This window comes from Etheostoma spectabile, chromosome 1 (genome assembly GCF_008692095.1).
Source record: "Etheostoma spectabile isolate EspeVRDwgs_2016 chromosome 1, UIUC_Espe_1.0, whole genome shotgun sequence".
NCBI classification, from domain to species: Eukaryota; Metazoa; Chordata; class Actinopteri; order Perciformes; family Percidae; genus Etheostoma; species Etheostoma spectabile.
In genome coordinates, this window is record NC_045733.1 from 4,098,937 (window position 1) to 4,126,877 (window position 27,941).

The following is a 27,941-nucleotide window of genomic DNA, read 5'->3' on the forward strand; positions in this document are numbered from 1 at the left end:
TATTACTTTTTTTACATGTTTTAATGGATATTAAATATATAGTGAGTAGTTTCTGTCTTCCCATTAGGAATTCTAAGTAATGACAAGAATCCTGTCGGTGCATCCACATGACACAAGCCTTCCGGTAACATGCTTCACCCCCACCCCTCCTCCATACAGTTGGTAGTAGCTAAGGCTTTGGCTTTGTATCCTCTAATTTGGCGATAGCTTGTAAAAGACGTTCATTATTATATATAAGTTACACACAAAAGCTTTAACCAAACGAAATGACAACTGTCGACATTAAATGTGTTTTTTTCTCCAGGAAGGAAATAATGTTATAGCTTCCTTGATTGTTTCATCAAACTCTAACAAATTGAATCTGGTAATGGCAGCACCATTAACCAAATATGAAACATCTGGGAGTCTACTACAGACAATGTGATGATTAGCAATTTTGTGTTTTCCAAGTGATTCAAATTGCAATAATGAAAGGCAAAGCCGCTACATTCCCCAGTGCCTCGTGGTTAAATGAAACAGAGAGCAACTAAGCATTGTAAAGTGGTCCTATCCTTTCAAGTGTAAATTTAATTCATTGTCTACAAATAAAGGAATTTGATTTCACAGCTGTTGGGCTGTATAGAAGCATCAGCAATATAAACAGCACAAATACAAGGCTAAAGTAATTTGCACTTTGTTGTAATTATGCAATTGGCTGTATTCTGCAATCAACAGGTGTTGATGTGCAGATTTGACACTGTACTGGTTAACAGTAATTTTAGTGCTAGCAATTCAAGAAACATACTGTTAACTTGACCCAAGAGATCTATGTGGTGTGCCTGGCATCAATTCTCTGCTTATTCCTCTATTCTGAGGCTCACAGGTTGAACCTGTACTTGAGGTGGTAGTCAAAAACGCTGAATGACACTTCCACCTGACAGTAAAAAGCAGATACACAGAGAGGTCAGTAATTGTTCAAACTGTGTCTTCATTTCATACAAATGTCTACTTCATTTATATTTGCCCAGTACAGTAGACATGTCAATTGGAGCTGGAAGCTGTGTGCATGTTTTTGTCCTTCTCTTGCAAGTAAATCCTTTTTATGGGCGCATCCTCCCACGAGCCCCAGCAGGTTTAGCAGGTGTTAACCTCTCTCTGGAAGGCTCCCTCCTGAGGCAATGCACAGTCTAGCAGAGCAACACTTCTCATTCCCCTGAGCAGCTTGCAGTCTGCCAATCACACAGGTAGAGATGATGGACAGGCAGATGAGTGACTAAGCACTGTAAAGTGGTCCCATCCTTTCAAGTGTAAATTTAATTCATTCCGTCCCTAAGTAATAAAACAATCTGCTCCTATTCAGGAAAAAATCCCCACTGTCTTTGCAGTAAGTTCATCAGGGGGCTCAACCACAAGGTTTTCATTAGATAACTTTTTCTACTTTGTTAGCTCTTTCTTAGCCATCTATTGGCATAGATTAGCTATGCACATCCTTTAGTAAAATATTTGATTTCTCAACAACCAATGCAGTAGATGGATGAAGTTCAGCCATATATGTGTTGTTGTCTAGACAGGATGCTGTGTGTGCTGTGCCAAGCCCCAAGGTTTCAGAGCGTGCATTTTGCACTTTGAGGACTAACCAGTGAGACCAGATTTCCACAGCAATTGTTATTTCCACAACAGGTAGGCCTCAATGTGACCACTGAAGGGACATTTTACTTGGTGGCCTTTTGTTACATTAACTGTAGGTTCAGATGCTATTGATCTTATTAACCCAATGTAGGGCCGGATTTAACTCCATGGTCATTTTTTGAGACAATGGTTCGTCGTGCTTTTGTTTTTTTGTACACTTATTGGGATATAATATATTAACAAGGGCCGGTTAAAAAACTTTATGTTGTAAAGTGATTCTGTTATTTTGTCAGTCCTCTACAGTACATATGCCTTAATTCCTGGGACTATGATTCAACTCATGCACACTGCATAACCATTCCTAGGAGGATTGATCACTGATTGCCTAATCACGTGACAAGAAATGACCAACATTATCTTAGTTTTTGGAAACTGCTTTTAAGCTACCTTCACTTAATTAGTGCTGTCTGTGTGTGATTGTTTAGTTATCAAAATATTATTTTGCCCCTAACACTATGTCAATTCTTTGTTTGTTGTTATCTGGCAACTGCAGTAATGATGGCTAAAGATTGTGGGAGGACATTCTTCCTTATAGTTTTAGTCTTGTGAGACTTGGGAAGTTGGAAAGTTTGTTCTAATTGTCAGAAAGTGCTTGCTGTACAGAAAGTAAAACAAATCAGTGCTTATTCATGAGCTAGTCTCATGTCATTATACAGGGAAATGCAACACAAATACCACCACAATGCACCTGTAGAGATTTGCTAAGGTCTGTATTCATGGGTACATTACCTTTGGGCTTCATGTCCAAGCAGTAGAAACATAAACCAGCCAATCTGAGTGCATAGGTTTTGTGCATCACAAGCAATTAATGTAATTCAATACGCAAGATGGAGAGAGAGAGAGAGAGAGTGAGAGACACACAGAGACAGAGAGAGAGAGAGAGAGAGGAGAGAAGAGAGAGAGAGAGAGAGAGAGAGAGAGAGAGAGAGAGAGAACGTAATATCTAATATCTAATTCTATCTAATCTAATTCTCTCTGGTTACAGAGAATAGCATGTGCTTCTATGGTTATTTTTAGCATCAGTCACACATTATTTTGCATTCAAGCTTACAGAGAGGTTTGTGGCCATGCTTCTTATTTTTTTTTAAAGCAGACCTCACCCTCCACCCCCTCTTCTCTTATATTTTGTATTTATTTTATTTATATCTTTTAACTTGTTTCATACTTTGGAATCAAAAGTTGTGGAAATGATTTAGTAGTGGTAGGTGCTGCTTTGACACCTCTTGGCCTGTTTGACAACTCCACATTTTCTGAGTACCACAAGTGCACTCTTGGCTGTACTGCTACTATAGCACAAGGCGTCACAGTGTATGCTGCATGAAGTATTGTGGGATAAAAGTTGTAAATATGCCAGAAACCACGACCGTATCGCCAGTGTGAAACTGCCATGCCATACATTATAAACAAGTTTTATAACATTTTAATTGGCTGCAAACATTTGCAATAAGTATTAGTCATATGGTGAATGTAATTATTTAACATTAACCCTAATTATTTCCAGGGTAACTATATTCACATGTTATTAATGCAAACCCTTAAATGGGTTTGGATAGATACAGTCCAATGGTTACTCTGCATGACATCTAAACACTGAGTTAAATACAAACTTCTGAAAACATCAGACAAGTCTAAATGCCTATTTCAGTAACTCCCTAGCTTGTCTGCAAAATGTTTAGTTACAGTGTACATTTCACATCTGAGACATGTACTGTAGATTGTTAAGTACTTGAATATTGTGTTTTTCTCATTAAATTGCTTTGTCAATTATCTTTGACAATACCGCATAACCTAATGTGTTTGTGTCTAACAGGCAGAGATGGCAAAAGTAGTCACTTCCCGATACTTTTGTTAAAAATACTCTGAAAGTAGAAAAAGTAGAAATACTGATTTAGCTTAGAAATGTACTTAAAGTATTAAAGTAAAAGTAGCCTTGCTGATTAACATTTCTTATGCAAAGCTACCTGGATCACACACATGTTACTAGAGAGCAAGCTGAGACAGTGGACATGAAAAAAGGCTCTTTATTTGACCGTAACAAAGTATTACTTCCAATCTCTGCTAACAGGAGTCCGTCACTTCTGATGCTCCCACTGTCATAATGTGGACCAGGACAGTATGCTACGCTTCTAAGCAAGTAAGCTGATATCAGGGTGTAAGACTATATCACATTTGTTCGTTTGTTGTTTGTTACATACTGACCAGTTTGATGTACACAAAATAGTCACACAACCGTTTCATTTTTGCCTCAACTTTTTCAGGTATTGTTTTCATTCCCCTCGGTATCACAGGGGAATAGATTCATGCTAAGTATGTTGAAGGCATGTTCAACATTGGGTAAACTGACTTTTATAATACATAAAAAGCAATTCTTGGACTCTTCTTTTTTTTCTCTCTAATGTTTAAAGATCAACTTGTTAAAGGAAGCAAAATCAAGGATTTCATCAGTGAATTAAGTAGATTGTTTACTGGAAAAGAAAAATGGCTTTAGGTGAGACTGAAATGTTTTAGCTGCATCGGCATGAAACCCCCGTAATAATATGGATTAAAAAAAACTTGATCTTCACATTAAAGCAAGCAATGTTTGTTCATAAAAATAATTACAAAGCGAGTGAAAACACTGGGGATGCTGATAAACTAAGTATAATTAAAGTTGTTGGAATTCAACATCACAGTACACTGAACAGTCCCTGTGAAATTCTGTCCTCTGTTCCCATCACAGCTAGATTGTATGTTGTTCTCTTCTTCCCTCTGGACAGTCATCTCAGTTATGAAGCAATTGTTGGCTCAGCTGGGAGCCTTTCTGTTTACCTCCTTATGTGTCAGTGTCGTATTAGAAATTGTCAGTCTTGTGTTTTCTTACTTCAAACTTCTAACTTTTGTCTTGTAAATGAGTGCTATGAACATTTTGAAGCATGCTCTAAGTATGATGATGATGAGGATGAAGGGGATGTGCAGTGGGGGCTCTGTTGAGCATTGTTTATGGAGTAAACTGGCCAGTTAGTCAGCTGTAACTGTGTGCATATTTTTGATAAAGTGAGTAAACAGAACTGCCTTTTATGAAGTGTCATCCTGGCCTATTCTTGAGGTTCAAAATATCAAACTGCAATGAAGACACCTGCATCCTCTCCTTTTGCCTATGTCTGTGTCATGCGCTATTTTGTGTTATCTTGGCTGGATACCTCACCTGCTCTCTAGGCCACTTTGGTGAGCGCTCTGCTCCTACACACCTGCTCCCCATCAACTCATCACCCCCGTGACCCACTACCTTCATGCACAGCTGTCCCTCACTGGCTCATGACATTACCAGATACAGGTGTCTTTTTTTCAGAGGAACTTGTCACATAATCTTAGTTGCTTTAGTGTTTGAGACATTTTAATTACCTTGCATGTTATCTGCTTATGTGATTGCATGTTGTCTATGTCTATTGTCTATTCTACTTTCCTGCTGATTTGACTGAGCTATGTTTGTCTGATATTGCCCACCCATCACCTGTAAACCTGACAGTTAACAGAGTTAAGTGCTGTTTAACAGGTTTGCTTTTGGATACAAGTTCTCATTTCTTGTTTCACATCAACATGTGTCGACCTATTACCACCTTTACGGCTCCAACTAAATGTTGGTGTGTATAAGAAAATGTGCCATGAAACTGTAGACTTTAGGATGTTTTGAAAGGTGGACATACTCATAGTTTGTCTTAGATGGAGCTATATGTAAAAGGGTAGGTTACAAGCACGACTGTATAGCTATTCAAGAGATGGCTTCCAAATGGATTCAACCGCTTAAAGAGGGGAGAATGTGTAATGTATTGTAACCACAATCCTGGGGCTTTTAATAGCGCCACAATGATCCACTTTTCAAAAGTCAATTTCAGTACATTTTAGTCAATTGTAACATAGGAGCAAGTGTGATGAGCTCACAGTTAAAGATCTTACCATATTATCAGCATATGTTAAATACTGGGACATGAACAAATAAAAACTCTTAAAGCTTTAGAGCGTAACCTTTTGTAATAATGAATGTCTGTTATATTGAATTTGTTGCAAATGACTTGATACAAAGCTAATTAAGACTAGTAGCTCCACAAAACTCTCTGTATTTCTCAGTATGGCTATGTTAAGAAAATTGTGTTTTATGTTGACTGTTGTGTGCAGAAAGTTGAGCTAAGATAATGACCTCTTTTGAAGAGTCCATGTTTTTTTAGTCTTCCATGCCCTCCTTGGATATTATAGCTTTAACGACTATATGGTTTAAGGACCGAATTTGTAAAGAAACCCCACCTAAACACTAAAACATTGTCGTTTCTTACTCATCAATCAACTGACATGAGCGTTTGAACATTTAAATATTTAAACATCAAATTAAAAACTTTTTTACTTGTTGATCTCTGTAATATTTGCTTTTATTAAAGTAACGCATTTTAGAAGTTTCTTGGACGTTCATAAACTGTAAATATACCAAGAATGTGTGTACCTGGTGTAACCAAATTTAAAATGTTTATTTCTTTTATTTCAACTTCTTGGAGCAGTGATGTTATCCATGGATAATACATCAATGGCACACAAATCCCAGCCTGAGAAACCTCTATTGGCTTTATGGTGAACATGTCTCAGTGTATTGCCTCACTGTATGTTTTTCTCACAGTTCTCCTTCTTTTTCCCCTCCCCCCACACACTAACACCCTACATTACTCAGTTCTTCATAGACACAGCATGAACTCTCTCTTTCTTTCTCTCTCTCTCTCTCTCTCAATCACACACACACACACCAAAATATCTTGAATTGGCTTTGCCGTTTTGCCTTTTGTTTTTTGAGACCCGTTGCTAAAACCCTCAAGGCCTCTCTTTTAGCCAACGAGAAAAACAGAAGCAGAGAAAGAGCAATTGAGATGAGAGAAAATTACATCCTGTCCTTCTGCGCTTTTCTGTACAGCTCCTCTGCAAACCACACTTTGTATGATTCAAAGAATGTTGAGGCTCGGTAAGCAGATGTGAGATTTTGTGGAACCTAACGAGTGATGAATCTCTTCAACACTCATCTAGTCACACATGTACAGTATATGATGTTTTTGCCCGCCTGCGGCTGATGGATCCATTTATCAAAGCAATGCTTCCTATTCTCCCTCTGATGTCTGCACTTAAAAAGAACGTTCAGAAACTCCATCTACATTGTTCACTATTGTGATACAGTATTATTATATAGATTACATTATATGCATATAGTAACAACAATGGGAGATTTTATTTTGTTTTTTGCGAGACAATGATCCTCTTTTTGTTAAACATATTGAATGCGGAAGGAAACTTTTTTAATACCTCCATCTCGAGGGTTCACTCAGTGTGTGTTTAGGGGATCATTACCACCAAAGCACCAGTGCCCTGAAATTAATAAATTGAATTCTGCAGCAGTAGAGACAAGCCGCTGCTTTATTGAGATGATCTGCTCAGCATTGCTACGCCAGAGGCAGAAACTCCCACCATTTCTGTGACCAGTGTAAACATGGAATGAAAGAGGGATCCATAAAGCAATAAATACATCTCATTACAGTAGTTCCTCATTGCAACAAAATCAATTAGAAATGGATAATGTAAAAAACAAGGCATCACATTAAATTCAATCAAACATGTGGCATATATAGCAAACAAATCGGTGACATAATCAAATCTTATTAATTGCAAATATAGTACTAATTGTATACATAATATACATGCATTTGGTTGCTGTACATTTAACTCAACACAATGTTTAATGATTTTGGAAACTTGTGTAAAATATGTTATAAATGCTTTGTCCTGGACATTATAGTATGCATGTGTACACACTTGAGTTTTGAAGTTTTAGTTTTAGCTCATTTAAGCCAAGACTGAGATACTTGTCTTCTTTTCCTATTCCAACACTGTAAGGACAAGTGTCAGTCCATGCTGAGCTGGGAGATCTATGCAGTGACTGTATGTGTTTTTGAAACTGGCCTTTTACCACACTGAGTGCACTGTCCTCACTTTTGTTGATCTACTGACCCACCAGCAGATAAATTGAAAAGAAAAATGCATTAGTCAATGAGCAAAGGAAAATAAGTGAGATGTACTGTACATGGAGAGAAACATGAAGAGAGTGAGAGGCACAGTAAGAGTTATTGACATATTAGGAAGTAGTTTACAATGAAAGAAGACAGCAAAGAAAGAAGATGGAAACATTATTATGAAATGACAATGGGGAAGAAGGTTGAGTAGAAAGAAAATGCTGGAGCATTAAAGGGTAGTGTGGAGAAGAGTGGCTGACAGAAGAGAGAAGAAATGGGCGAAGAGTGCCTTCTGTCTTTTTCAGTTGCCATGGACACCAAGAAAGCTGACTTACTGCTGTGAGAAGATTTTTGATGTTGTGCATGGAAAACACACTTTTTGTTGGCGGAAAGGGCATTGAAATCACCAACAGGGCATTCAAATGTATGTCATTTTTGGATCCCTTTCTCTTAGTATCTATTTTTCCCTTTTGAAATCATCAACATTGTTTGACATTCTGAAGCTCTGATATATTCATAAAAAGTATTTACATGAGGACATTCTGTCCCATTGTTGTTCTCTCTATTGGCATTCTCTTTCTTCTTTCTTTCTTCCAGTAACCTCATTATGATTACTATACTTCTTCAGTACGTCAAAGGACCATTTTACATCACACAAAAGATTATCATTCAAGATTATAAATTAGCCTACAGCATATTATATGTCCTTGCATGGAGCATGTCACAGACTTCCTGGTTTCACGCACACTCAGGCTATTACTTTCTCCACTCAAATGTAATGGCATGCACCCTGACACCACATAGTATTTGCCCTAATTACCGGACTTTATAAAGACTACCTGATCAGTTGTGTGGATGGATAACAGATAATGAGAGCACAATAATGTACACTCTTTGAAATATTGACATGACTTGATTGTCCCATGAGAAATACATGGAGGTCTTGATTACAATCATGCCCAAAGGAATTCAGAAACGATTAGCAACAAAGAAATAACAAAATAAAGACAGGATCTCTCTCTCTCTCTCTCTCTCTCTTCTCTCTCTCTCTCTCTCTCATCTCTCTCTCTCCTCTCTCTCTCTCTCTCTCCTCTCTCTCTCTTCTCTCTCTCTCTCTTTCTCTCCGTTCCTAATTTCAAATTAGTTCAGGGTATGGCAAGACCAATCATGGACGTCATTGCAGATGAACCCATAGCTGCTATTGTCTTGGCAGAACCATAACGTAAAGAGATAACTTAAAAAGTTAATTTACACATAACGTGCACATGCAACGTTATGTGCGAGGTGCAGCTACTGAATGATCAAAAAAATCAAAAAAAAATCATGTCGTTCTCTGATTGGCCACGTGCAGGCACGTAAAACCACACCAGGTTCGTCGTAGTGGAGAAGTGGTCGGATTTCGTAGAGCCGCTCTCAAATCCAGTTATTTCTCCCTTTAGGTAAATACTGATCAACTTTTCCTGAGCTTGTGGCCGCTTGAAGGCGTAAAGACATTTAAATGACAACGGACCGCCTGGTGCAAAGATTCTCTGTGCAAGAGTCGCGCACATTTCAGCACCCTGGACAGCGCACGACGCCGCAGTGGCGATGCGTGGATTCAACCGGTGGCTTTCAACCAGATCAGCAGTGTGAGGAGACCGCTTGATTGAATGTTGCATAAAAAACTCTTTGTGTTCCACATGTGAGAAACGCATCTCGCTTTTTGGATCACTTGGACCAGTGTTTTTTCGTTCTTTCTTATAGAGAGCGTCTCCGTCGACTCCATCGTGTGAGTAGGCGTGCCGCTATTTGCATAGCTGACAGAAGCCGTGCTGAGTAGCGTGGAATAGGTGACTGTCAGGCGGGTGGAGTTGGGTGGTGGTGCCTATAAGAGACCTTCCATTTCTAAGGATGCTGGTGGGAAATGCCTGGAGACAGAGATGAAAAGATTTGTCAAAAGGCACTTGAACTCCTGTCAGATCTTTGTTCGAAGGGGGAAGTGCAGAACGAACACTGCCTGGATTTCATCTACTATTTCCGAGACCTTGCCAGGCCACGTTATACGGATTCAGGTGAGGCATCATTTGCACGCTTGATTGAACAGTTGCATTTGTCAGAACTGAACGCGCATGTGACCTTTTTAATTGGACATTCTACGCCTAAAACTCAAAAGGTGGTTCAAGCTTTTACTTAGAGTGCTTTTACAATCAGTAGTAGTGTTTGTAAATTTGATCTTCACTATGTTTCCCCACGTTACTTATTATCTCATGTATTATATAATTTCCATTGCAACGCAATACACTTGTACGGCAAGCCTTTCATTTTCACGGAGAGCCAAATTCGAGGTCTAAAATGTTCAATTGTTATGTCAGATGTAGATTCACGTAAAACAGATTTTTTTTTTTTAAGTGCGTTATGTTGGTCCAGTTCATTTTTGACACGTGCACAGATGCCGGTGCTGTATCAAACTCGCCGTCGACATCTGCCTCCCCCCCCGAACCAACCTTTACATTAACCTTAACTACGGAAGGGGGAGCTATACAGACAACCCCGGTAGTGTTCTCACTGAATAACACATCATACACAACTGCATGTATAGGATTCTCCTTCCTGAGTTGGGCTTGTGCCTGCGCTCACAGGTAGCAGATACTTTTGTGGCACACTCCCTCTATTCTACTTCTATAATAGTTTACTAAATATTTAAGTTTTCTTCTTACCTAGAGCATGTAAGCACCGTGAAACATTCACTAAATGGATGTACAGAAATTGAAATATAGCTGTATTGCAGAAAAGGACGTCGTTGTAAAATAAAGCGGACATTCAGTCACATGCGAAGAATTATGTGACTATTGAGTCACGTTTCATTATTAGCGACACCTAGGCTAACCATATTTGTCTGATTGGCATGTGTGTGTGTGTGTGTGTGTGTGGTGTGTGTGTGTGTGTGTGTGTGTGTGTGTGGTGTGTGTGTGTGTGTGTGTGTTGTGTGTGTGTGTGTGCGTGTGCGCAGAAGAAAAAAAAACGAGGGAGATAATGTGAAGGATCGAGAAAGCACAGTAACTGCAGTCCTCCTTAGTTTGCTTTATCATTAATCACTCTTCACCACAATAAAGACCTTTTTTTATATTCCCACCCCTTTCCTAATGCTACTCCTGACTTCTACTCCTACTTTCCTACTTGTTTCCTCCAGCTTTCCTCCATTCCTTAATCTCTCAGCTCTCCCCTCTCTCCCTCATTCATATAGGCCCATCCAGTCTTGTCTTTTCCATTGCACTGACAGTTTGAAAAGTGAAATTGCCATAGTAGGTGCTGTCTGCTGTAGTGGAGTTAGCTATCAGGATGGCTTGCCTATACAATTCAATTTATGTAACCCAGCATATTGGCAGCACCCATATTAAGAATGTCAAATGAAATAGATAACAGTAGATAAAAGATCAAAAACTCTAACACTCTAAGACCCAGAGTTTAGGTTGGACTGGATGGCAGTCAGGGTATTTGTTAAGGGTACTTCGCGTGAATATTTATGTGTTTTTCAGAAACATTCATAAAACATATTGACATGACAACTTGAGAAATCCTTTCTTCTTAAAAGCAATTTATAATGAAGATGTATTTGTGGCCATCCTGTCAGATGTGTCTGGTATCAGAAAGATAATCAGAGTGATCAATTAATGTGGAAAGTGGAACACATCAAATAAAATCAAAACAGCACTCCTTTACCAGAGTCCATCATTTGAAGGGCAACTATTATACAGTATTTTCAGGATAATACTTGTATTTTGTGTTTGTACTAGAACACGTTTAATGTTAACCTTTAATGTTAAAAATGATACGTTTTTTTCCCTCATATTGCCCATGGCTGCTGCACCTTAACTATGTACTTTGAAACGTAAACAACAAAGGCTCCTAAAGCAAATACTACACAATCGGACATGTCCCAGCAGTAAAGTGACCTGAAATTGGGGAGAAATGACCAGCGAAAATAAAAGGCCGGCTTAGAGTTGCGTAACACTTGGCCGAGAGTAGAAAAAACTGTTGAAACTGGAGCGTTCAGAACAGTCTGAAATCTGACCGTTTTAGCTAACAGGGATTTGTCTAAAATACATTTACCTCATCATTTGAAGTTTTGTCCACCTTTAACGTGAAAATCCGACATTACACCATTGTAGATATGACAAACAATACGGAAAAGCATGTGTCCACTTTAAGGTTATTTAACCCACATTTATTGAAAGTGTTACATTGTCACTATGCAGTATTTTAACCATCTTAAGTTATTCGGTAATGGGAATGCTCGCAAATTGGAAATCTTACTTATCCACCCTTTATGATGTGAATGCCACCATGAATTAGTCTGGCACATAAGCCCTGTAAAAACCATGACTTGTCATGTTTTCATTTTGCTTTAAACAAAGGAGATTTAATGTGTTAAATAATGAGCTTTAGCTTTTACATTTTGTTACCATAGGACTGACCTTAACTAGCTGTTTCCCCCTGTTTCAGGTCTTTAGGCTAAGCTAACTGACTGCAGGCTGTAGCTTCACATTTAGTGTACAGACACAAGGGCTATCATTTCATCTAATAATTGGCAAGAAGTGAATGTGCATTCAGAAATGGTTGCCAAAGCAGGATCCAAAGTACTAGTTTTTTTTGTAGCCATCTAATTAGTTAGTCAAGGAACATCAGGTCAATGCAACTAACATTCTGTGAGGCTAGAAACCAGCAAAAGCCAGGGCCTTGAGTGTAACCAATTGGCAATTAGAACCACTCACTTGTAATATATGTATGCACTCTGTGTTGATACTAATTGTTCTACAAAGGTGAAATGAAGACATTTCCAATAACTGTAGACACACACACGCATATATGTATGTTTAAAGAAAATAACTCAGGAGGTAGAAGGTCATATGTTGCTTTTTTAGCTTGACTCCTACACTATTGCACCTTTGAAGGACCTGTGGTCTAAAATTGGTCCACCCTCCTTGTTGTGATGCGGTCTTTGAATTCTTCCAGATGTCTATAGATTCTTCTCTGCCAGGCAGCACTCTGCAAGCAGCCTACCAAACTGACTGTTGACTCAGTGTCCTCATATGGCAAGTCCCTCAATGTATCCACATTATTCTCCCAAATCACACATACGCTGGTATTCACAGGATCTCAGAGCACAGAAAGGACAGTTTGTCTAAGTGCTGTATTAGGCAGTGCTGATTTGGAGGATATGTAATGCAAAAGTATTACTGTCAAAGTCTTTTGATATTTGTTATGACTGTAAATGTGGTGTGACATTGTGTCTTATTAACTTGCTAATGACATAATAAACAATTTAAAAGCTAATTGACAAACACAGTTTTATAGTTTTAAGTGCTAGTGCTACATCAGACGTGCCTGTTCAAAGTGTTTCCTGGATTATTCCTGCTTGCAACATGATTTGATGTTTTAAACAGCACTTTTCAAAACAACAAACTCTTTCAGGAAAAATTGTAGTAGCATATCTTTATATTCAGGATTTTCTACTGAATGCAGAATGCAATAATTAGAAAATGAAAAAAGAGGATTAAATTCAATAACTGTCAGAAATTGTTCACTTGTAATTTGTTATTCATACCTTAGTAAGGGAGTAGCAACAGGCACACAACACATAATTATAATATTGTCTTCATATTACTATATTATCCTATTTTATTTATATTTATTTATAAATAAAGGTTTTCCCGTCATTGATTTGGTTTCACTGTGGGACAGTGAGGTTAGTCATCCAGCTGCTGTTAGTTGCTACCTGTTATTACATGCACCATTTAAATACTAAATACTGGCCACTGCCACTGCTAATCTTAATTGTCCAAGTTCGTCATGAAGTCAGCTAGTCACTGGAAAGATACTGTATATAGCAATTTGTCTTCTCATATGAAAAATACATGTATCTATATTTTGGTAATCAACATCTACCTGATATGATGCTCATTGTGTTTACTATGATTATTCTGTTTCTTTAAACATGTCAGCAGGCATTGCAGTGACACACTGTGCTAAACGTTGTAAGGATAGTTACTCAGGAAAAGCAATCATTAGTGCATCTAAAGTAAAATGGGATAATTTTAGTTATTAGAAAAATGCACTGATTACATACATATCCATTTCTTTTGAGATTTTGTTTTAAATCCCGACAACTCTTCACAAACATTGACTTCAACAAAATCGCTTTGCTATAACACTGTAGGCAACTGTTGCACAGTCAGCACATAAACTAGGCTCATGTCTGTTTCCCTGCCCTCGCACAGAACAAGGCTTAGCCAATAATAAACATGGTTATGGCGATACACTAGACTGATACAAAAGAACACACTGTACAAAAGCCTGGACTTTTCAATATTTCAATACAGTAAATGTAAGTAAAAGCAGCTATACAGGGAGGCAGTTCATAAGTCACTGTAAGACTCAAGGATGTAAATGTAAATGTAAATGTGCTGTATTTATATAGCGCTTTTCCAGTCTTAACAACTGCTCAAAGCGCTTTTACATCTACAGGTAACATTCACCATTCACACACATTCATACACTGTGGCCGGGGCTGCCGTACAAGGTGCCACCTGCTCATCAGATAAACATTCACACACATTCACACTCCGATGCGCAGCACCGGGGGCAAATCGGGGTTCAGTGTCTTGCCCAAGGACACTTCGACAATGACTGCAGGGGCGGGGATCGAACCACCAACCTTCCGATTGGCAGGCAACCGCTCTACCACTGAGCCACAGCCGCCCTTTAAGGATGTTAAATATAGTCACATTCCCCAATGCACGTTGGAAAAGTTTTTGGACACTGTGATCATTCCTCTTGTCAATACTCTGCTTTCTACATTCTAAAGTTCAAACAAAGCTAATAAAATGCTTCAACAATCTGAGTTAGCCTTTTTAAGTGGCTACATTCCAAAGTTACAGTCTTGTATAGAACACAATTTTGACAAGTTTGTTAGTATACATCAGCTACACATCAGCAAGGAAACACTGTCAGGGGAAGCATGAGGTCAAAAACATGATTTTGAGCTGATGTCATGTTTCACAAGCACACAACAATTAATGAGGCGTTAATTCTGTTTGGGGTCAATTGTCAGATATTGTAGATTTTCATATGATCTGTATTTGTAATTGATGTTGTCTGTTTTCATTTCAACACACTATGTCTCCTCTGTTATTAGCAAAGGACTGGAAATTACAGTATGCAGTCAGAGGCTCCAGAGGATAATTAAATAAATAAATTCATATTAATCTTGCCGAGGATCTTTTTGTCAAACTGAAAAATAAAGTTTATTTGTGACCTAGTGCAAAGAAGCATGATCTGTCATAAGCCATTGAGAGAATAGAGAAACCAACATAAACCGTCACCTACCCATGAGCGTTATTGCAATAACACTATGATGAAATATTTGTAAAAAGGTTTTCACAGTACTCAATAAAAGTAGCTGCTTCAGCTGCTGCTGCTGCTAATGAGGATGATGATGATGAAGGGGTAAAGGTGTAGCTTTGCAACAAAGCAGGAAGAAAACTGAATTCACTGTCAGATCCTTATTTCCTGTCTCTCATGTCACCTTCTCAGATATATCGGTGAGTCTGTTGTCACTGGTAGTGACTGCCTGTGGCTTGGCCCTTTTTGGGGTCTCACTGTTTGTCTCCTGGAAGCTCTGCTGGATACCATGGAGGGAGCGTGGGCTCTCCCCCACCACCAAGGAAGCCCATGGGCACCTCAACCCCTCCATGAGCCCTCTGCCCTCACAGCTTGCAGCCAGGCAGCCAGTTTACACAGCTGTGGACCCCCCGCCGCACAACCGCCGTGAGTCGTCCCACTGCTCCATGGCCAGAGATCCCACTCCCGTGGCATCTGTAGTGTCTGTGGAGGCTCCGGTGACTCCCCTATCACCCCCACCCGTGGTCATGGCCACACCTGAGGCAGCTATGAAGATTAGTCACACATCTCCAGACATTCCACTGGATGCAAAGAGTAAAAGCCAGGAAAATGGGGTTCACACCAACCCTCGTATGCAGAGACAGACCACTGAACCCCCACCCTCTGGTGACTTGATGTCAGAAGTTGGGTAAGTATAAGCTTTTGAATCATCATTTTGTCTTAGTCATGACTACTAGATTTCTGGAACACTTCCACCAACCTCTTACATGTATTGGTGTTTGAACTGATCAGTGCTCATAGCTCTTAACCATTGCCAGACAAAAAAAAACCAATTTATTCCGCAAAACTTCATTCAAAGCCCTAGTTTAACATGTACAATTCCAATGTATTTTTTTCAACTTTTTGCTTTCTACAATGTCTCTGCATGACAACTATGATACGTTTAAGGTTAGGAAAAGATTGTGGTTTTGGCAAAAATTTGTATTAATGGGACGTGTATTCTACACTACACAGCTTTCCAACATGCTACATTTAGAAAACACTACTTCCTTCATTGGCATGCAACTTTTGGCACTAAATTGTGAGGTGCAGAATTATCCAGTATGGATGTAAATCCCTGTTCTGAGTTAATCTGTTGATGTTGAATGGTGTTGTTTGTTGTTTTCCTCTGCCCACAGACAAGGGTCCATTCGCAGGCATATCAACCTGTCCAACCCAGACTTCAATGTAGCCCAGTTCCAAAGGCAGGACTCCCTCACTGGAATGGGGCTTGGCCTTGGTCGCCTTAAACCTGAGCTCTACAAACAGCGCTCCCTTGAGGGAGAGGAAGGCAGTCGCAGAGGCGGGGGCTGTGGGCGCCTGCACTTTATCCTCAAATTTGACTGCGACCAGGAACAGTTAATAGTTAAGATCCACAAAGCAGAGGACCTCCCTGCCAAGGACTTCTCTGGTACCTCTGACCCTTATGTTAAGATCTACCTGCTACCTGATCGTAAGACCAAGCACCAGACCAAGGTGCATCGGAAGACACTGAACCCTGTGTTTGATGAGGTCTTCCTGTTTCCAGTGGCGTACTCTGAGCTTCCCACACGTAAGCTGCACTTCAGTGTCTATGATTTTGACCGGTTTTCACGCCATGACATTATTGGCCAAGTGGTTGTGGACAACTTCCTGGATCTGGCAGATTTTCCCAGGGAGACAAAACTCTGTCGGGACATCCAGTACGTCTCCTCGGTGAGTCATCAGTTATGTTTAATAATGTCATGCTCACTTAGATATGCCATGTCATATTTAATTTATTACTATTACCACAAATGGCAAAGTGTGTTTTAAGAAGTCTGACAGATCTTCTGCAACTTTAATGAGAGCTACATATTTAGCTCAGTTGAGTCCTTTATTTCAGCACGTCTTTTGCTGACAAGATAAAGTGTAAAATAAAGTTGACTGCTTGTTTAAACACATTGAGCTGTCAGGTCTGAATAAACAAAAGAAGCATCAGTTGGTAGGTAAGGTCAATAGGTCTCACTTTGAAGAAGAGGATTTGTGTGTCTCTGATTGCTGGTGAAATGGAGACTCTTGTAGCAGAAAGTAAAGTATCGGTTAAATATCTAATATCAACATAGTTCCCTCCTTCAGTATTTTACAGGCTAACCACTACCAACAATACATCTCAGGCATTTGTTTGTGTGTGTGTGTGTGTGTGTGTGTAAGAGAGGAAGAGCATTACGTGTCATGCTTTAGACTGAGGTCATAAGTGCCTGTACCTATGCTTTTGTCACTCTCCACACAAGTCAGAGCGCTTTATGTTCTTAGTGTTTCCAATGTCATGTGCAGGTTGCATATATTTAACAAATTTGTTGTATAATAGACAATATGTGTCAATATGTTTGGATATATGCTTCCAGTGATTGCTTCATTGACAGGCATTTTATCATGTGAGTGTATCCAACTGTAATGTGCAATTGATCCCTTTTTTCACCGCATGCTTACGTGGCCTTAATACAATTCCTTGCCATTGATCGCTGCAGACAATTACTTTCATCCTAGTGAGGTCAAAGAAGCAAGATCAGTGAGGCCCAGGTGTTGTGGTGGGTTAAAATTCTGTAAATGTAACTGTAATGTCAACTACCTGGAACCATTTCGCAAAACACTAAGTCAGATCTACAGTGTATAAAGCAGCATGCAGCTATGTTACTGAGCAGCTGTGTGTGTGAGGATTTGTTACCTGCTGCTCTGTCCCTCAATGCATATGCAAATGGTCTGCACTGCAGCCATTTCAATTTAATAAGCTTGGTAACTCAGGACCTGAATTATGTGTCCTTTACCAATCCTCTGTCAATCCAGGCTAAATATAGCCACTGCAGAAGTGTGATGTATGTAATTTAGCCTGAAAAAGGAAACTTGTTAAAACCTGAAACTTGCTACTGTTTTCTACGGTTTTCACTTGTGCCAGGAGCTCATGCATATCAAATGGTCTGCATCGATATTCATAATAAGTGGAATCAGAACTGCTCCACACTGTGTAAATCACAATTGTGGTGTGTGTGTAATGTTAGCCTGCAACAGAAATCTTGTAAACGCAATCCTTGTTAACATGTTTTTGCTGTCTATCCATCAGAGAGTGCGCTATTTAAGTTTTTAATCATTTTAGTCTCAAAACAGATGATTTGTCAATAAGCTCACTGTTTCCATTGGTGTGAGTGAATGTTTATAAAAATGGCAGTACAAAATCATGTAGCACGTTACATTTTATAATACTAGATTGCCTTACGTTTTTTAACAATCCAAAGCAGGCCTCTGTGGTTTTGTGTAACAGGCTAAGCGTTTGTTCCACTGCAGCTAAATTGTGTTATTTTTAAATCAATAAAATGATAGTCGTTCAATTAAAATGTCACCTACGTTTTCACAATAAAATGGCCCGCTGTGACGTGTTAGTCACACTAGCCTTTTGTTTGCTTAACCGAAAATGCAGATACCAGTCGAACAGCAATTAAACTATGAACCCAGCCTTCTGTGTTGTTGTTTTTAGGTGAAATTGCTTCCACCTTCCTCTCTTCAGCTGTCCTATCCAAAAAAGCCCAGAAAAAAAACTATGTGTCAATGGAGTCGGGTGTCTTTGAAGACAGCATAGATTACAGCTTCAGTTCCCTGTTGGAAAGGGCTGTCTGCATTGTAGACAGACCATACACTAGCATTGTGAAACTCTGGCAATGTGAGACTAGCTAAAGACCATTAACATCTTCCTACTCATGGCCTCTAAAAATATTCTTTCTCTCTCTCTCTCTCTTTCACAACACTCACGCATGTACACAGGCACATATGCACACACACATATACACACACACACATACACACTCTGTATCCTCCTGCTTTACCTAGCTAATAGCTGCTGTATAAAGTGAATGCTGAAAGCAAAGGCAGGTTAAATGGATCCATCCAACAGTCTTTGCTTGACCACACTCACTGTACTAAAATATACATGTAGGCCATATCAGCCACTCACACAGTACAAGCCACATATACGGCGATAACCACACTTGGCATCCACAAAATCAACAGCTGTGCCCCACTTTCATGATACATATAAAGTCTAACTGGGTTTTGAGTACGTAAAAGGAACAAAAATAAGTAGTAGTTTAAAAATAGTAGATGTCAATCATAAAGTAGGTTCACTTGAACTGTCTGGTGTTGATGGACACGGTGGCCTCATATTACTGTTCATGCAGGAAATGGAAGAGGTACTCATAGCCAGAAAAAGTTTAAAGACAGCTGCTTCAAGACCCTGAAAAAAAGCTTCAGGAAAGAGTTAAAAATGTGTCTTTTAGTTAAGTTTAATTAGGTGCAGCTGATGTTTATTGACATTCATCTTGTGTAATTTGCTCATCTCAATCGAACACTTAGCTTGAATATAACACAACACAACACAGTAGACGGAAAAGAAGTAGAAGAAGTAGAAGGAAAAGTAAAAAAAAATGATAGGCTCATGACAAAATGATGATTGTACAGCAAATAAAGTATTTTAGTTACTACTAAACTAACAGCAAAAGTATGAACTAAACCACTGTATAGTGTTAGTATGTAATATTACTGTGTAGTGTGTAATTAGGGGACTTATCAGGTTGAGGACAGAAGCGTACAGTGTGCTTTGGAGTGTCCATATGCTCGATGTTCTAGGGGCAAAATTTGTAACCATTCTGCTGAGAAGCTTCAGCCTCAAATGAGCTACCACAGTGGCAAAGTACAACAACCAGCTTGACAGATTCATAGACACATGAAGGATCATGCAGGAGCGGCTGACTGCTTAGCTATTTCGGCAACCATTGTGGTTGGAAAGGCAGAGAGCCATGTTCAAATACAATCTATTTGACTTCCCATAAAGTAGAATAAAGCACCAGCACTGCCATCCCCCCATTTTGAAAAGTTCACTAACAAATACTAAACCGTACGTCGATTAGTGTCCACTCGCTGTAAAAAGATGTGCAGCTTCAGGTTTATGGACGCATTTCTGCTGCTGACACGCTGTGGCAGATGTGTCGCGTTAAAGCTCTGTGTATTTCTGTCGTAGTTTCGGTTTTCCACCTCTGACTTTGTCCAGAGAACAGAGTCTCAATTGGGGCTCTGAGTCTGTCAGAAGGTTTGAGAGCTACCCTATCAGCAGAACATCACCCTATCACGTATTGCACAGCAGGCTATGGTGCCGGTGGATTATTTTCTGAATTATTATTACTTTATTCTTGTAATAGCCTACTATAACTTTATTTTTCACATAATACACAGATGGGATGAGTTATATTTTTAATGTGCACAAAGTTTTGAACATAAGCTGAAATCATGCTCAAACAATCTGAAATAGTACAGTCCAGGGGTTTATTAATAAATTAAAATGAATAATATATCATTGAGGTGAATAATTGTCATGCACATTTAAGGGGGTTACATCCCCAACAAAAGTTGCAAAAGAGGAGTGAAGAATAAATTATGCCTATATGTGTGCTGACTCAGATATAATTAGATAGTAAAGTAGAGATCTAAAGGAGAATGAATACAAAACAATACAGAATGCCTGAGAACCTTATTGCAATGTATTACATTATGTTTTTATATTTGGATTGTGATGTTTCCCTTTACATAAAGAAATTTCAGGCATATTTATTCAGAAAAAAATAAAAATAGGTGCATAAAAATTAACCAAAATGCAGGAAGTGAAGTGCTTAATGCTAAAACAAATTCTGGGGGTGGACCCCCTGACCCCCTGCATCATAAGTCATGGTGATATAGAAATAGTCCCTGATTAAATCCACATAATTTTCTTGTTTAAAAAACATGTCATACATTTTTCGACATTTGCACACTTGCTCCACACATATACCCTCAAAAACAAGCTAATCATCTTTCAACACTGCAAAAGAAGTGCAGTAGGATATGTTTTATCCAATGCAGTAGCGCTAATTTGTCATAAGCAAGGTACAGATTTATAGGAACGATAGACTTATCAAAGGAGAATTTCGGCCAATTTTTACATTAATCTTTCATTAATCTGTCATAAATATGCGTGTACTTTTGATTGAAAAAAACTGACCCAAATCAGTTCAGGCAACATGGAGTAGCCACAGCAACATGTATGAGCTTCCATTGAGCTAAAGCAGCATTTGCCGGGGCAAGATTTAGAGAGTCTTTGTGCCTCCAGACATAAAATGCAATTAAAATGCACAGGGCCCTCACGTGACAAGATGTGTTTTCAACTCAGACATTGTTTAAATTGACCTACCCTGGTCCCTGTCTCGATCCTGCCAGTAGCTGGTAGCTTGTAGCTGGTAGCTGCTAGCTCTTAATTGCCTTCCGGTTAGTGTGTTTAGCCAGGCTTTTGTGATAATCACTTGGGTAGCTTAATTTAAACAATGTCTAGTTGAAAATGCATCTTATTGTCACGTAAGGGCCCTGTTCAACTTGCACTGTCATTTTAATTGCATTGTATGTCTGTTAAGAGGTACAAAGGTACTCTAAAACTTGCCCCGACAACTGCCGTTTTAGCTCAGTGGAAGCTTGTACACGTAACTGCAGCTACTCCGTGTTACCTGCACTTATTTGGGTCGGGGGGTTTTCAATCAAAAGTACACGCATATTTACAATGATCAAGATTAAAGTAAAAAATTACCGGAATTCTCCTTTAAGTCATAATTGTCAGTGTTTTTTTTTTAAAAAAGAACATGGCAATACTAACAAACGCTGCTTACTTCTGTTTTTTTGGTTTTATTTATTATTTTGATGCATGGTTGTGTTTTTTAATGTGCTGGGACATAAACAAGTGCAATGTTTGAAGTTATGGATATAGCCTGATTATCAGCGCCTTGAAATTTGACCCGCAGGTATTAAATGATATTTGTTGCCTAAGAGGGACTCTGGAGCACATGACAATGAGCCCTAATCTCTCTCTATTCGAACCTGTATCTGGAGTGTGCACAAAGACCATGGACTATGAAGCGTGTAAAACCCACAGAATCCTTCTGGGATGTGGAATGCATTTTCTGGAGAGATTGTCAGTTAATCATGCAAATTAAAATCCATTTACCATAATCTTTTAGAATACTTGATCCTGATTGTAACAAAAGACCAACGTCAAGATACTAGGCAATTTAGGTCTCAGAAGGTAAAGTCTTAAAGTGTATTTGTATACTCATACAGTTTGTGAGAAAGAAAGAGGGCAACAAATAAATATTTTTTTTACATATACTAGGTAAAAAATGAACTATTTTATTAATGAAATGACAATTTCGTTGAACTTCTTCAGATCCTGCTGGGCCAAAAGAACTATATGTTGTTTTGCACATTATCTAACTGTATTTCATATTGTGCAAAGGGTAATTTCTGCCTTTTCTTTAAAACAAAGAATGAAATAATAATTTAATTAAATAACATTTAATATAAAAAAATGAATAACCCCCAACTTAGATTAGGCTCCAATTATAAGTAGTATATCTATTTTCAGAAAACGTTTTTTCTAAAGGTTTTTTGCACAGTGAAGTTCAATCAACGAAGATCAATTACTCAATAGTGCCTAAGTGTGTGAGACACTTAAGGAAAAAGTTGAAATGGCATAAGCCATCATTGATCTCCAATAGACCTTACTCTCTTAATAGGCGGACAGCAATTATATGTCTGCTCCATCCTCCCTTTCTACACTGTACTAGCATAGTGATGAACCACAATTTACACTTGGCACACATTGTACTTTAGCTAACAAACACCTGGCTATACTGCAAAGCTCAAACAGAGTACATTACAAAGTGTGTTTTACAAAGGACACTCAGATAGCATGCAGAAGGGACTATTTTATTTGATGTGTATTATTTAAGGTGAAAGGTTGCTTGAAATTATCTACAAAACAAGTTGAAGCTCATTCGTATCTAAATCTCCCAATATATTTCAGCATTGGCGTAATATACAGGGGGGATGGGGGTTACAACCCCCTCCAATAATCAAAACTGGCCAGGCCAGACATCAGATGCCATTTATGTCATTATCTCAACTACAGTTAACAGAGCAGCTCTGAGTAGTAATGTGATACCATATTCTTGGTTCTCAGGTTTTATGGTCACACATGTATTAAACTCACTGAGCATCCCTTTTTAAGAATGATTGCACAAAAAGTTGATAGCAGAAACGCAATCTTTCCGACAAACCACTAGATCAGCAAGAGATTCTGCTGTAGGAGGAGTTGTCTTCACCAGACATGTTTGTGTGCTTTCCTGGTTCTCACTTCTTTGGTGGAGTTATTTTAAGAGCAAGTGAGAAGTGAGCTTCTGCCTTTCTGCAGCTCAACAGAAGTCTCCATGCCGAGTGAAATGTGGGAGGCTTGTACAGTATTTGAGCAATGTGACAGAAGAGAGTAGAGAGAGATTCAACTATGTAACCAAACGCCAGATGGCTATGCCTTTGTTGTTCACCTTCAACAAGTGTACAGTAATGAAAAGCAGCAGTACTAGAAATAATGTCATTAATATAATTTAGATAGGAGCAGCTGTCAATATCAATACAATAGCAGTAGACACTTGCATGACAAAAAATGAGTAGTATATCATCAAAATAAAACTTCTGGTAGAGTAAATGTGTTCTGTGTTGTCTTTCAGGATAATGTGGACCTCGGGGATCTGATGTTTTCGCTCTGTTACTTGCCCACTGCGGGCAGATTGACCATTACCATGATAAAGGCCCGCAATCTCAAGGCCATGGATATCACTGGTGCATCTGGTAATTGAAAACTGATACTGTCTACAACTACATAGTTTCGCTGGTATCCCGAATGAAAATTAATGTCTTTCCATTCTGTTTGTCTCACTTTCATAGATCCATATGTGAAGGTTTCACTGATGTGCGATGGTCGCAGACTGAAGAAGAGGAAGACATCGACAAAGAGGAACACTTTGAATCCAGTCTATAATGAGGCCATTGTCTTTGATGTCCCTCCAGAAAATATAGAGCAAATCAGCCTTATGATTGCAGTGATGGATTATGACCGGTTAGGAACCTTTACAATTCCCTACCTGCTGCAGGACAAAAAGGATGAAATATTTTTCAAGTGTTTTTTGTAAACTCTGACTCTTTGTTGCTTATAAAAGTTTAACAGTTTGAGTTTTCACACTCAAGATGTAATATATCTATATTTATGGAACGCATGGTAGTTGTGATCACATTTTTTTCCTCTCTCCCCCCCTTCTGCACCTACAGCGTAGGCCATAATGAGGTCATTGGTGTGTGTCGAGTTGGCAACGATGCAGACAGCCTCGGTCGAGACCATTGGAGTGAAATGCTCACATGTCCCCGAAAACCTGTCGCCCACTGGCATCCTATCGTTGAGGTGAGATGACTTTACTGTGATGGGTGTGACATGTGTCTCCATGCATGCATTAGGACTGACCACATTTTGAACACAGACACATTTTTTGCTCTTGCTGAACATAGTTTGCTATTAAAACTGTCATTGCTCTCATATGTGTAGGTTTTATGTAAGCAGGAATATGCTGACAAATGTTAGAGCAAATTCTAACAATGAATGATTGAAATTAAATTTGGTATATGGATATAATTGGCTATTACTGTAAGAGACCCTGAGACGTGTGTCCAGTTCAGTACATTGTCTTAGTCAAGAGTCAGTCAATTGTTACTAAAAGCAAAGTGTGTGCAAAATGTAGATTTCCAGGAGACAATATAAGAGAAGATACAACTTTTTTTAGCCATGAGGTAAAATTGCAGCGGGAGTATTAAAGGGATTCAGTAGAGGATACAAAGCAGGATGTATACAATATATATATGCTGCCAACACGCTTCTGCAACACAAAGAAGGGATGAGGCAGATATACTGTAGAACCTATCCTGACAGCAGAGAAAAGGAAGTCTCGCTAGGAATCTCTGGTATCTCTGACCAGGGATCTCTGCCTGGACAAAAATGGCTTTATTGGGTGTATTTGTGTGCACATCAAAGGTCTGCATCTTGCAAAATACAAAATATAGGAGACAGTAAGAGTCAGAGAAAGTCGGAAATTAAGCTAGTTATGTTTCTTTCGGGGCTATTAAAATATGTACTGTAGTACTGTGAAATCTTCATTGTAGCCCCAAGAAACCCCACTTATTACTTACTTCCTCCCAGTGTATATCAGTCAGTGATTCTGTTTTCACAAACCCCTCATCCTCACATCACTTCCAAAACTGTAAAGCACAAGCCCTAACATGCTGATAGGTTTCAAATGCAGGTTTATTTTCATGTTTGTTTGCCAAGTTATCCACTTTGTCTGTAATATTTGTGATTGTATTTGGCAACAAACAGTCTCACAGTTTATTCCAATAAAATTGAGTGAAAATACAAATAGATTAACTTCACAAAAATCCAAAATAAAATGGGAGACAGTCACTGTATCAGGAATTGCAAGGCTTGTGCTCAAATGCAGAGTTATGAATTTATTTAAACAACACAAGGTGTCCTCAAGAAGGCAGGTAGGTACGCACAAACAAGAAAAACCAGAAGACATAACAAGGAACAAACGAACAGGAAGAGAAACACAGAGACAACCAGGAAGGGAAGGGAAGGGAAGACAAAACCAAACACCGCCAACCTACAGTGAAAGACACGATCTGACAAGAAACAAAGAAAGCACAGACACTAAATACACAGGGTAACAAGGTTGAAACAAGGGATAGATGACACAAGGGCTCAGGATCAGGTGAAACAAATCAGGGCGAGCTAGAAAATCAGACAGGAGGGAAAACACAAGGCAGGGAGTAAAACAAGACATGACTAGGGAGAAAACAAGTACTACAAAATACAACAGGAAACACTACAACAGAAACTCACAATTGTGACAGTTTGTTTTATTGACCAATCTATAACTCTATGATGGTTGGTACATTTGTTTTGAGGTTCCGAGATAAAAAGCTGTGATTTTGAAAATGTATCTCTGGGTTTCTTTGCTATGACATCCGTTTATGTGACTGTGTGAGAGAGGGTTTGTTTCTACACATGTATCGCACAACCCTAACTGAATGTTTCTGCTTGACTATTCTTTGCAGTACCAGGGGACCACAGGTGGTAGCCAGGGAGGATCCTGTAATTCTCTGAAGACGCCTCCTTCTCCGTAGCCTTGAGCAACATGTCAGATAAGAGCACTGATCAGCCTGGTGCCACGGCTGTATACCTTTGGACTGTAGTATTGCTGAGTGCTGCACACATATGGTCCTAAAAGAAGAATGCAGACATTGATAAACTGATGTGGAAAAGAAAGACACAAACTGTCTTGAGCTCTGATCAGTTGGATCAGTTGCATGTTGAATGACCGCACTGATGGATGTTTTCTTTCTATGATGTTCCATAAGAAAAACAACAGGCATAACGCAGACGATATAAGTCTGTGCTATTTCTGGGTTTATACATTAGTAATTGTTTTTTACTTAGTCTTGTTACTTGTTTCAATGAGGTGAGTCTGTATTTGCACAATGTACTAACAACCAGTTGAACTGCCATACTGTACTTTAATTTGGTGGTAAATTGGTGCATGAGGTCATGGTTTGGTGGGATACCTTCTCCTAGTTTGTTTTTTGTTTCTGTTTTTGGAAATACGATGTGTTATAATGTCAGTTGATGTACAGTGACGGTTGATTTTCTAGGCAAAGTATCTGTAAGAAAAAATATGTTAAATGTTATCAATAAATAGTATTCCAATAAAAACAACATTCTTGATCTCTGCCAGTTCAATTGTTGTGTGTAGTACAATTTAATTGTGCAAAAATGTTTTCCTCATTTTAGGAATATTGGACAAGTAGAAAACATATGAAACAATAAAATAATGAAAATTAAAATGTAAAAAGAGTCTCTATTATGTTGTTAAAGTTGTGACTGCTTCTGTAGCATGTCAATTGAATTTCTCTTTAAAATGAGTGTTGCAGGAAGTGCAGTCCATAGAAAGACAGCCACATGGAGTTCTGAAACACGCGAGAAAGGCTGTTTGTGTGAGCAGATTAGCAATGCTTGTAGCCACAGCATTGAACCTTTGCCAAATTAACTTGTTACACTGTTAAGGCAACTCTAAATGCTTCTGTGAATCCTGTGTATTATATACAACAACAACCAAGGGGACAAATAAACAAAACAGGAGAGTCTTATGAAGAAATACAAAGATATTGTAAGATGAGATTTATTGAAATGGGGACATTTCATCTGAAGAAAGGGAAGAATGTAAGATGAGATTTATTTTGTGAATATTTAATTAACAGATGGCCTTTTTTAGGATTACCGAAATAAGTCACATATTTCCATTAATTGTAGCTTCATAGTGTATTCTGTTCCTTGAGATAATAAGGGAGCTATTTAACATGTTGTACCCTGCCTGTAATGTTGTTGAGATGGTGAAGCAAGTCTTGTTATGAGTTGTGAGTTGTTCTACGTCTTGAGTTGGTCTACGTATGTAGTAAAGACGAGTTAATAGTTAACGCTGACAATACCTAGCGTTACAGTATTATGGAATTTAATGGCTTTCCTGATTAAATTATGCAAAATTCCAAGAGGAATGCTAATAAGATTTTTTCAAAACCTGTGAAAAACGATAAGACAGAAATCAAAATGAGATTTGGGGAGCTAAAGTTAGGTCAACTTCCAATAATGTGATTAACTAATAACTGCAAATTACATCTGAAATTGAGGCGGCAGTATATGACTGCATGCTAGGAAGGCCTCTTCTGCTTCTTCTATTTCATTTTAATGAGGTTTTGAGTGTCTTGTTATCCATAGTTATAATGTTTTAAATTTAGCAGTGTTGTGTTAAGATGCTATGATAATGCTGGGGTCTAATTACTTTTGTGAAATGGAAACTGTAAACACATACAATATTT

General features: G+C 38.7%; 2 protein-coding genes and 1 long non-coding RNA gene across 4 annotated transcripts in view; 2 read left to right on the forward strand and 1 right to left on the reverse strand.

Moving 5' to 3' along the window:
• The window catches only part of LOC116691906 (uncharacterized), a 112,593-nt gene that overhangs the window by 13,702 nt on the left and 70,950 nt on the right, over window positions 1–27,941 (forward strand). The gene's annotated exons all lie outside the window — the stretch shown is intronic.
• On the reverse strand, window positions 1,339–11,640 carry LOC116688461 (uncharacterized). The gene is made up of 3 exons (XR_004331783.1): window positions 11,563–11,640; window positions 10,145–10,146; window positions 1,339–1,352 (listed from the first exon to the last, which is right to left on the reverse strand). It is a non-coding gene; the product is annotated as an uncharacterized LOC116688461 (long non-coding RNA).
• Window positions 9,043–26,865, forward strand: syt9a (synaptotagmin IXa). 2 transcript variants are annotated; one of them, XM_032509656.1, is made up of 7 exons: window positions 9,043–9,736; window positions 15,258–15,753; window positions 16,244–16,799; window positions 23,693–23,813; window positions 23,910–24,081; window positions 24,291–24,420; window positions 26,127–26,865. In XM_032509656.1, exons 1-7 carry the CDS (start codon window positions 9,589–9,591, stop codon window positions 26,193–26,195), a joined length of 1,692 nt encoding a protein of 563 aa, XP_032365547.1. In that variant the 5' UTR covers window positions 9,043–9,588; the 3' UTR covers window positions 26,196–26,865. The 2 variants fall into 2 exon arrangements, with proteins under 2 accessions (XP_032365547.1, XP_032365645.1); XM_032509754.1 differs by lacking the exon at window positions 26,127–26,865 and having other exon boundaries at window positions 24,291–24,429.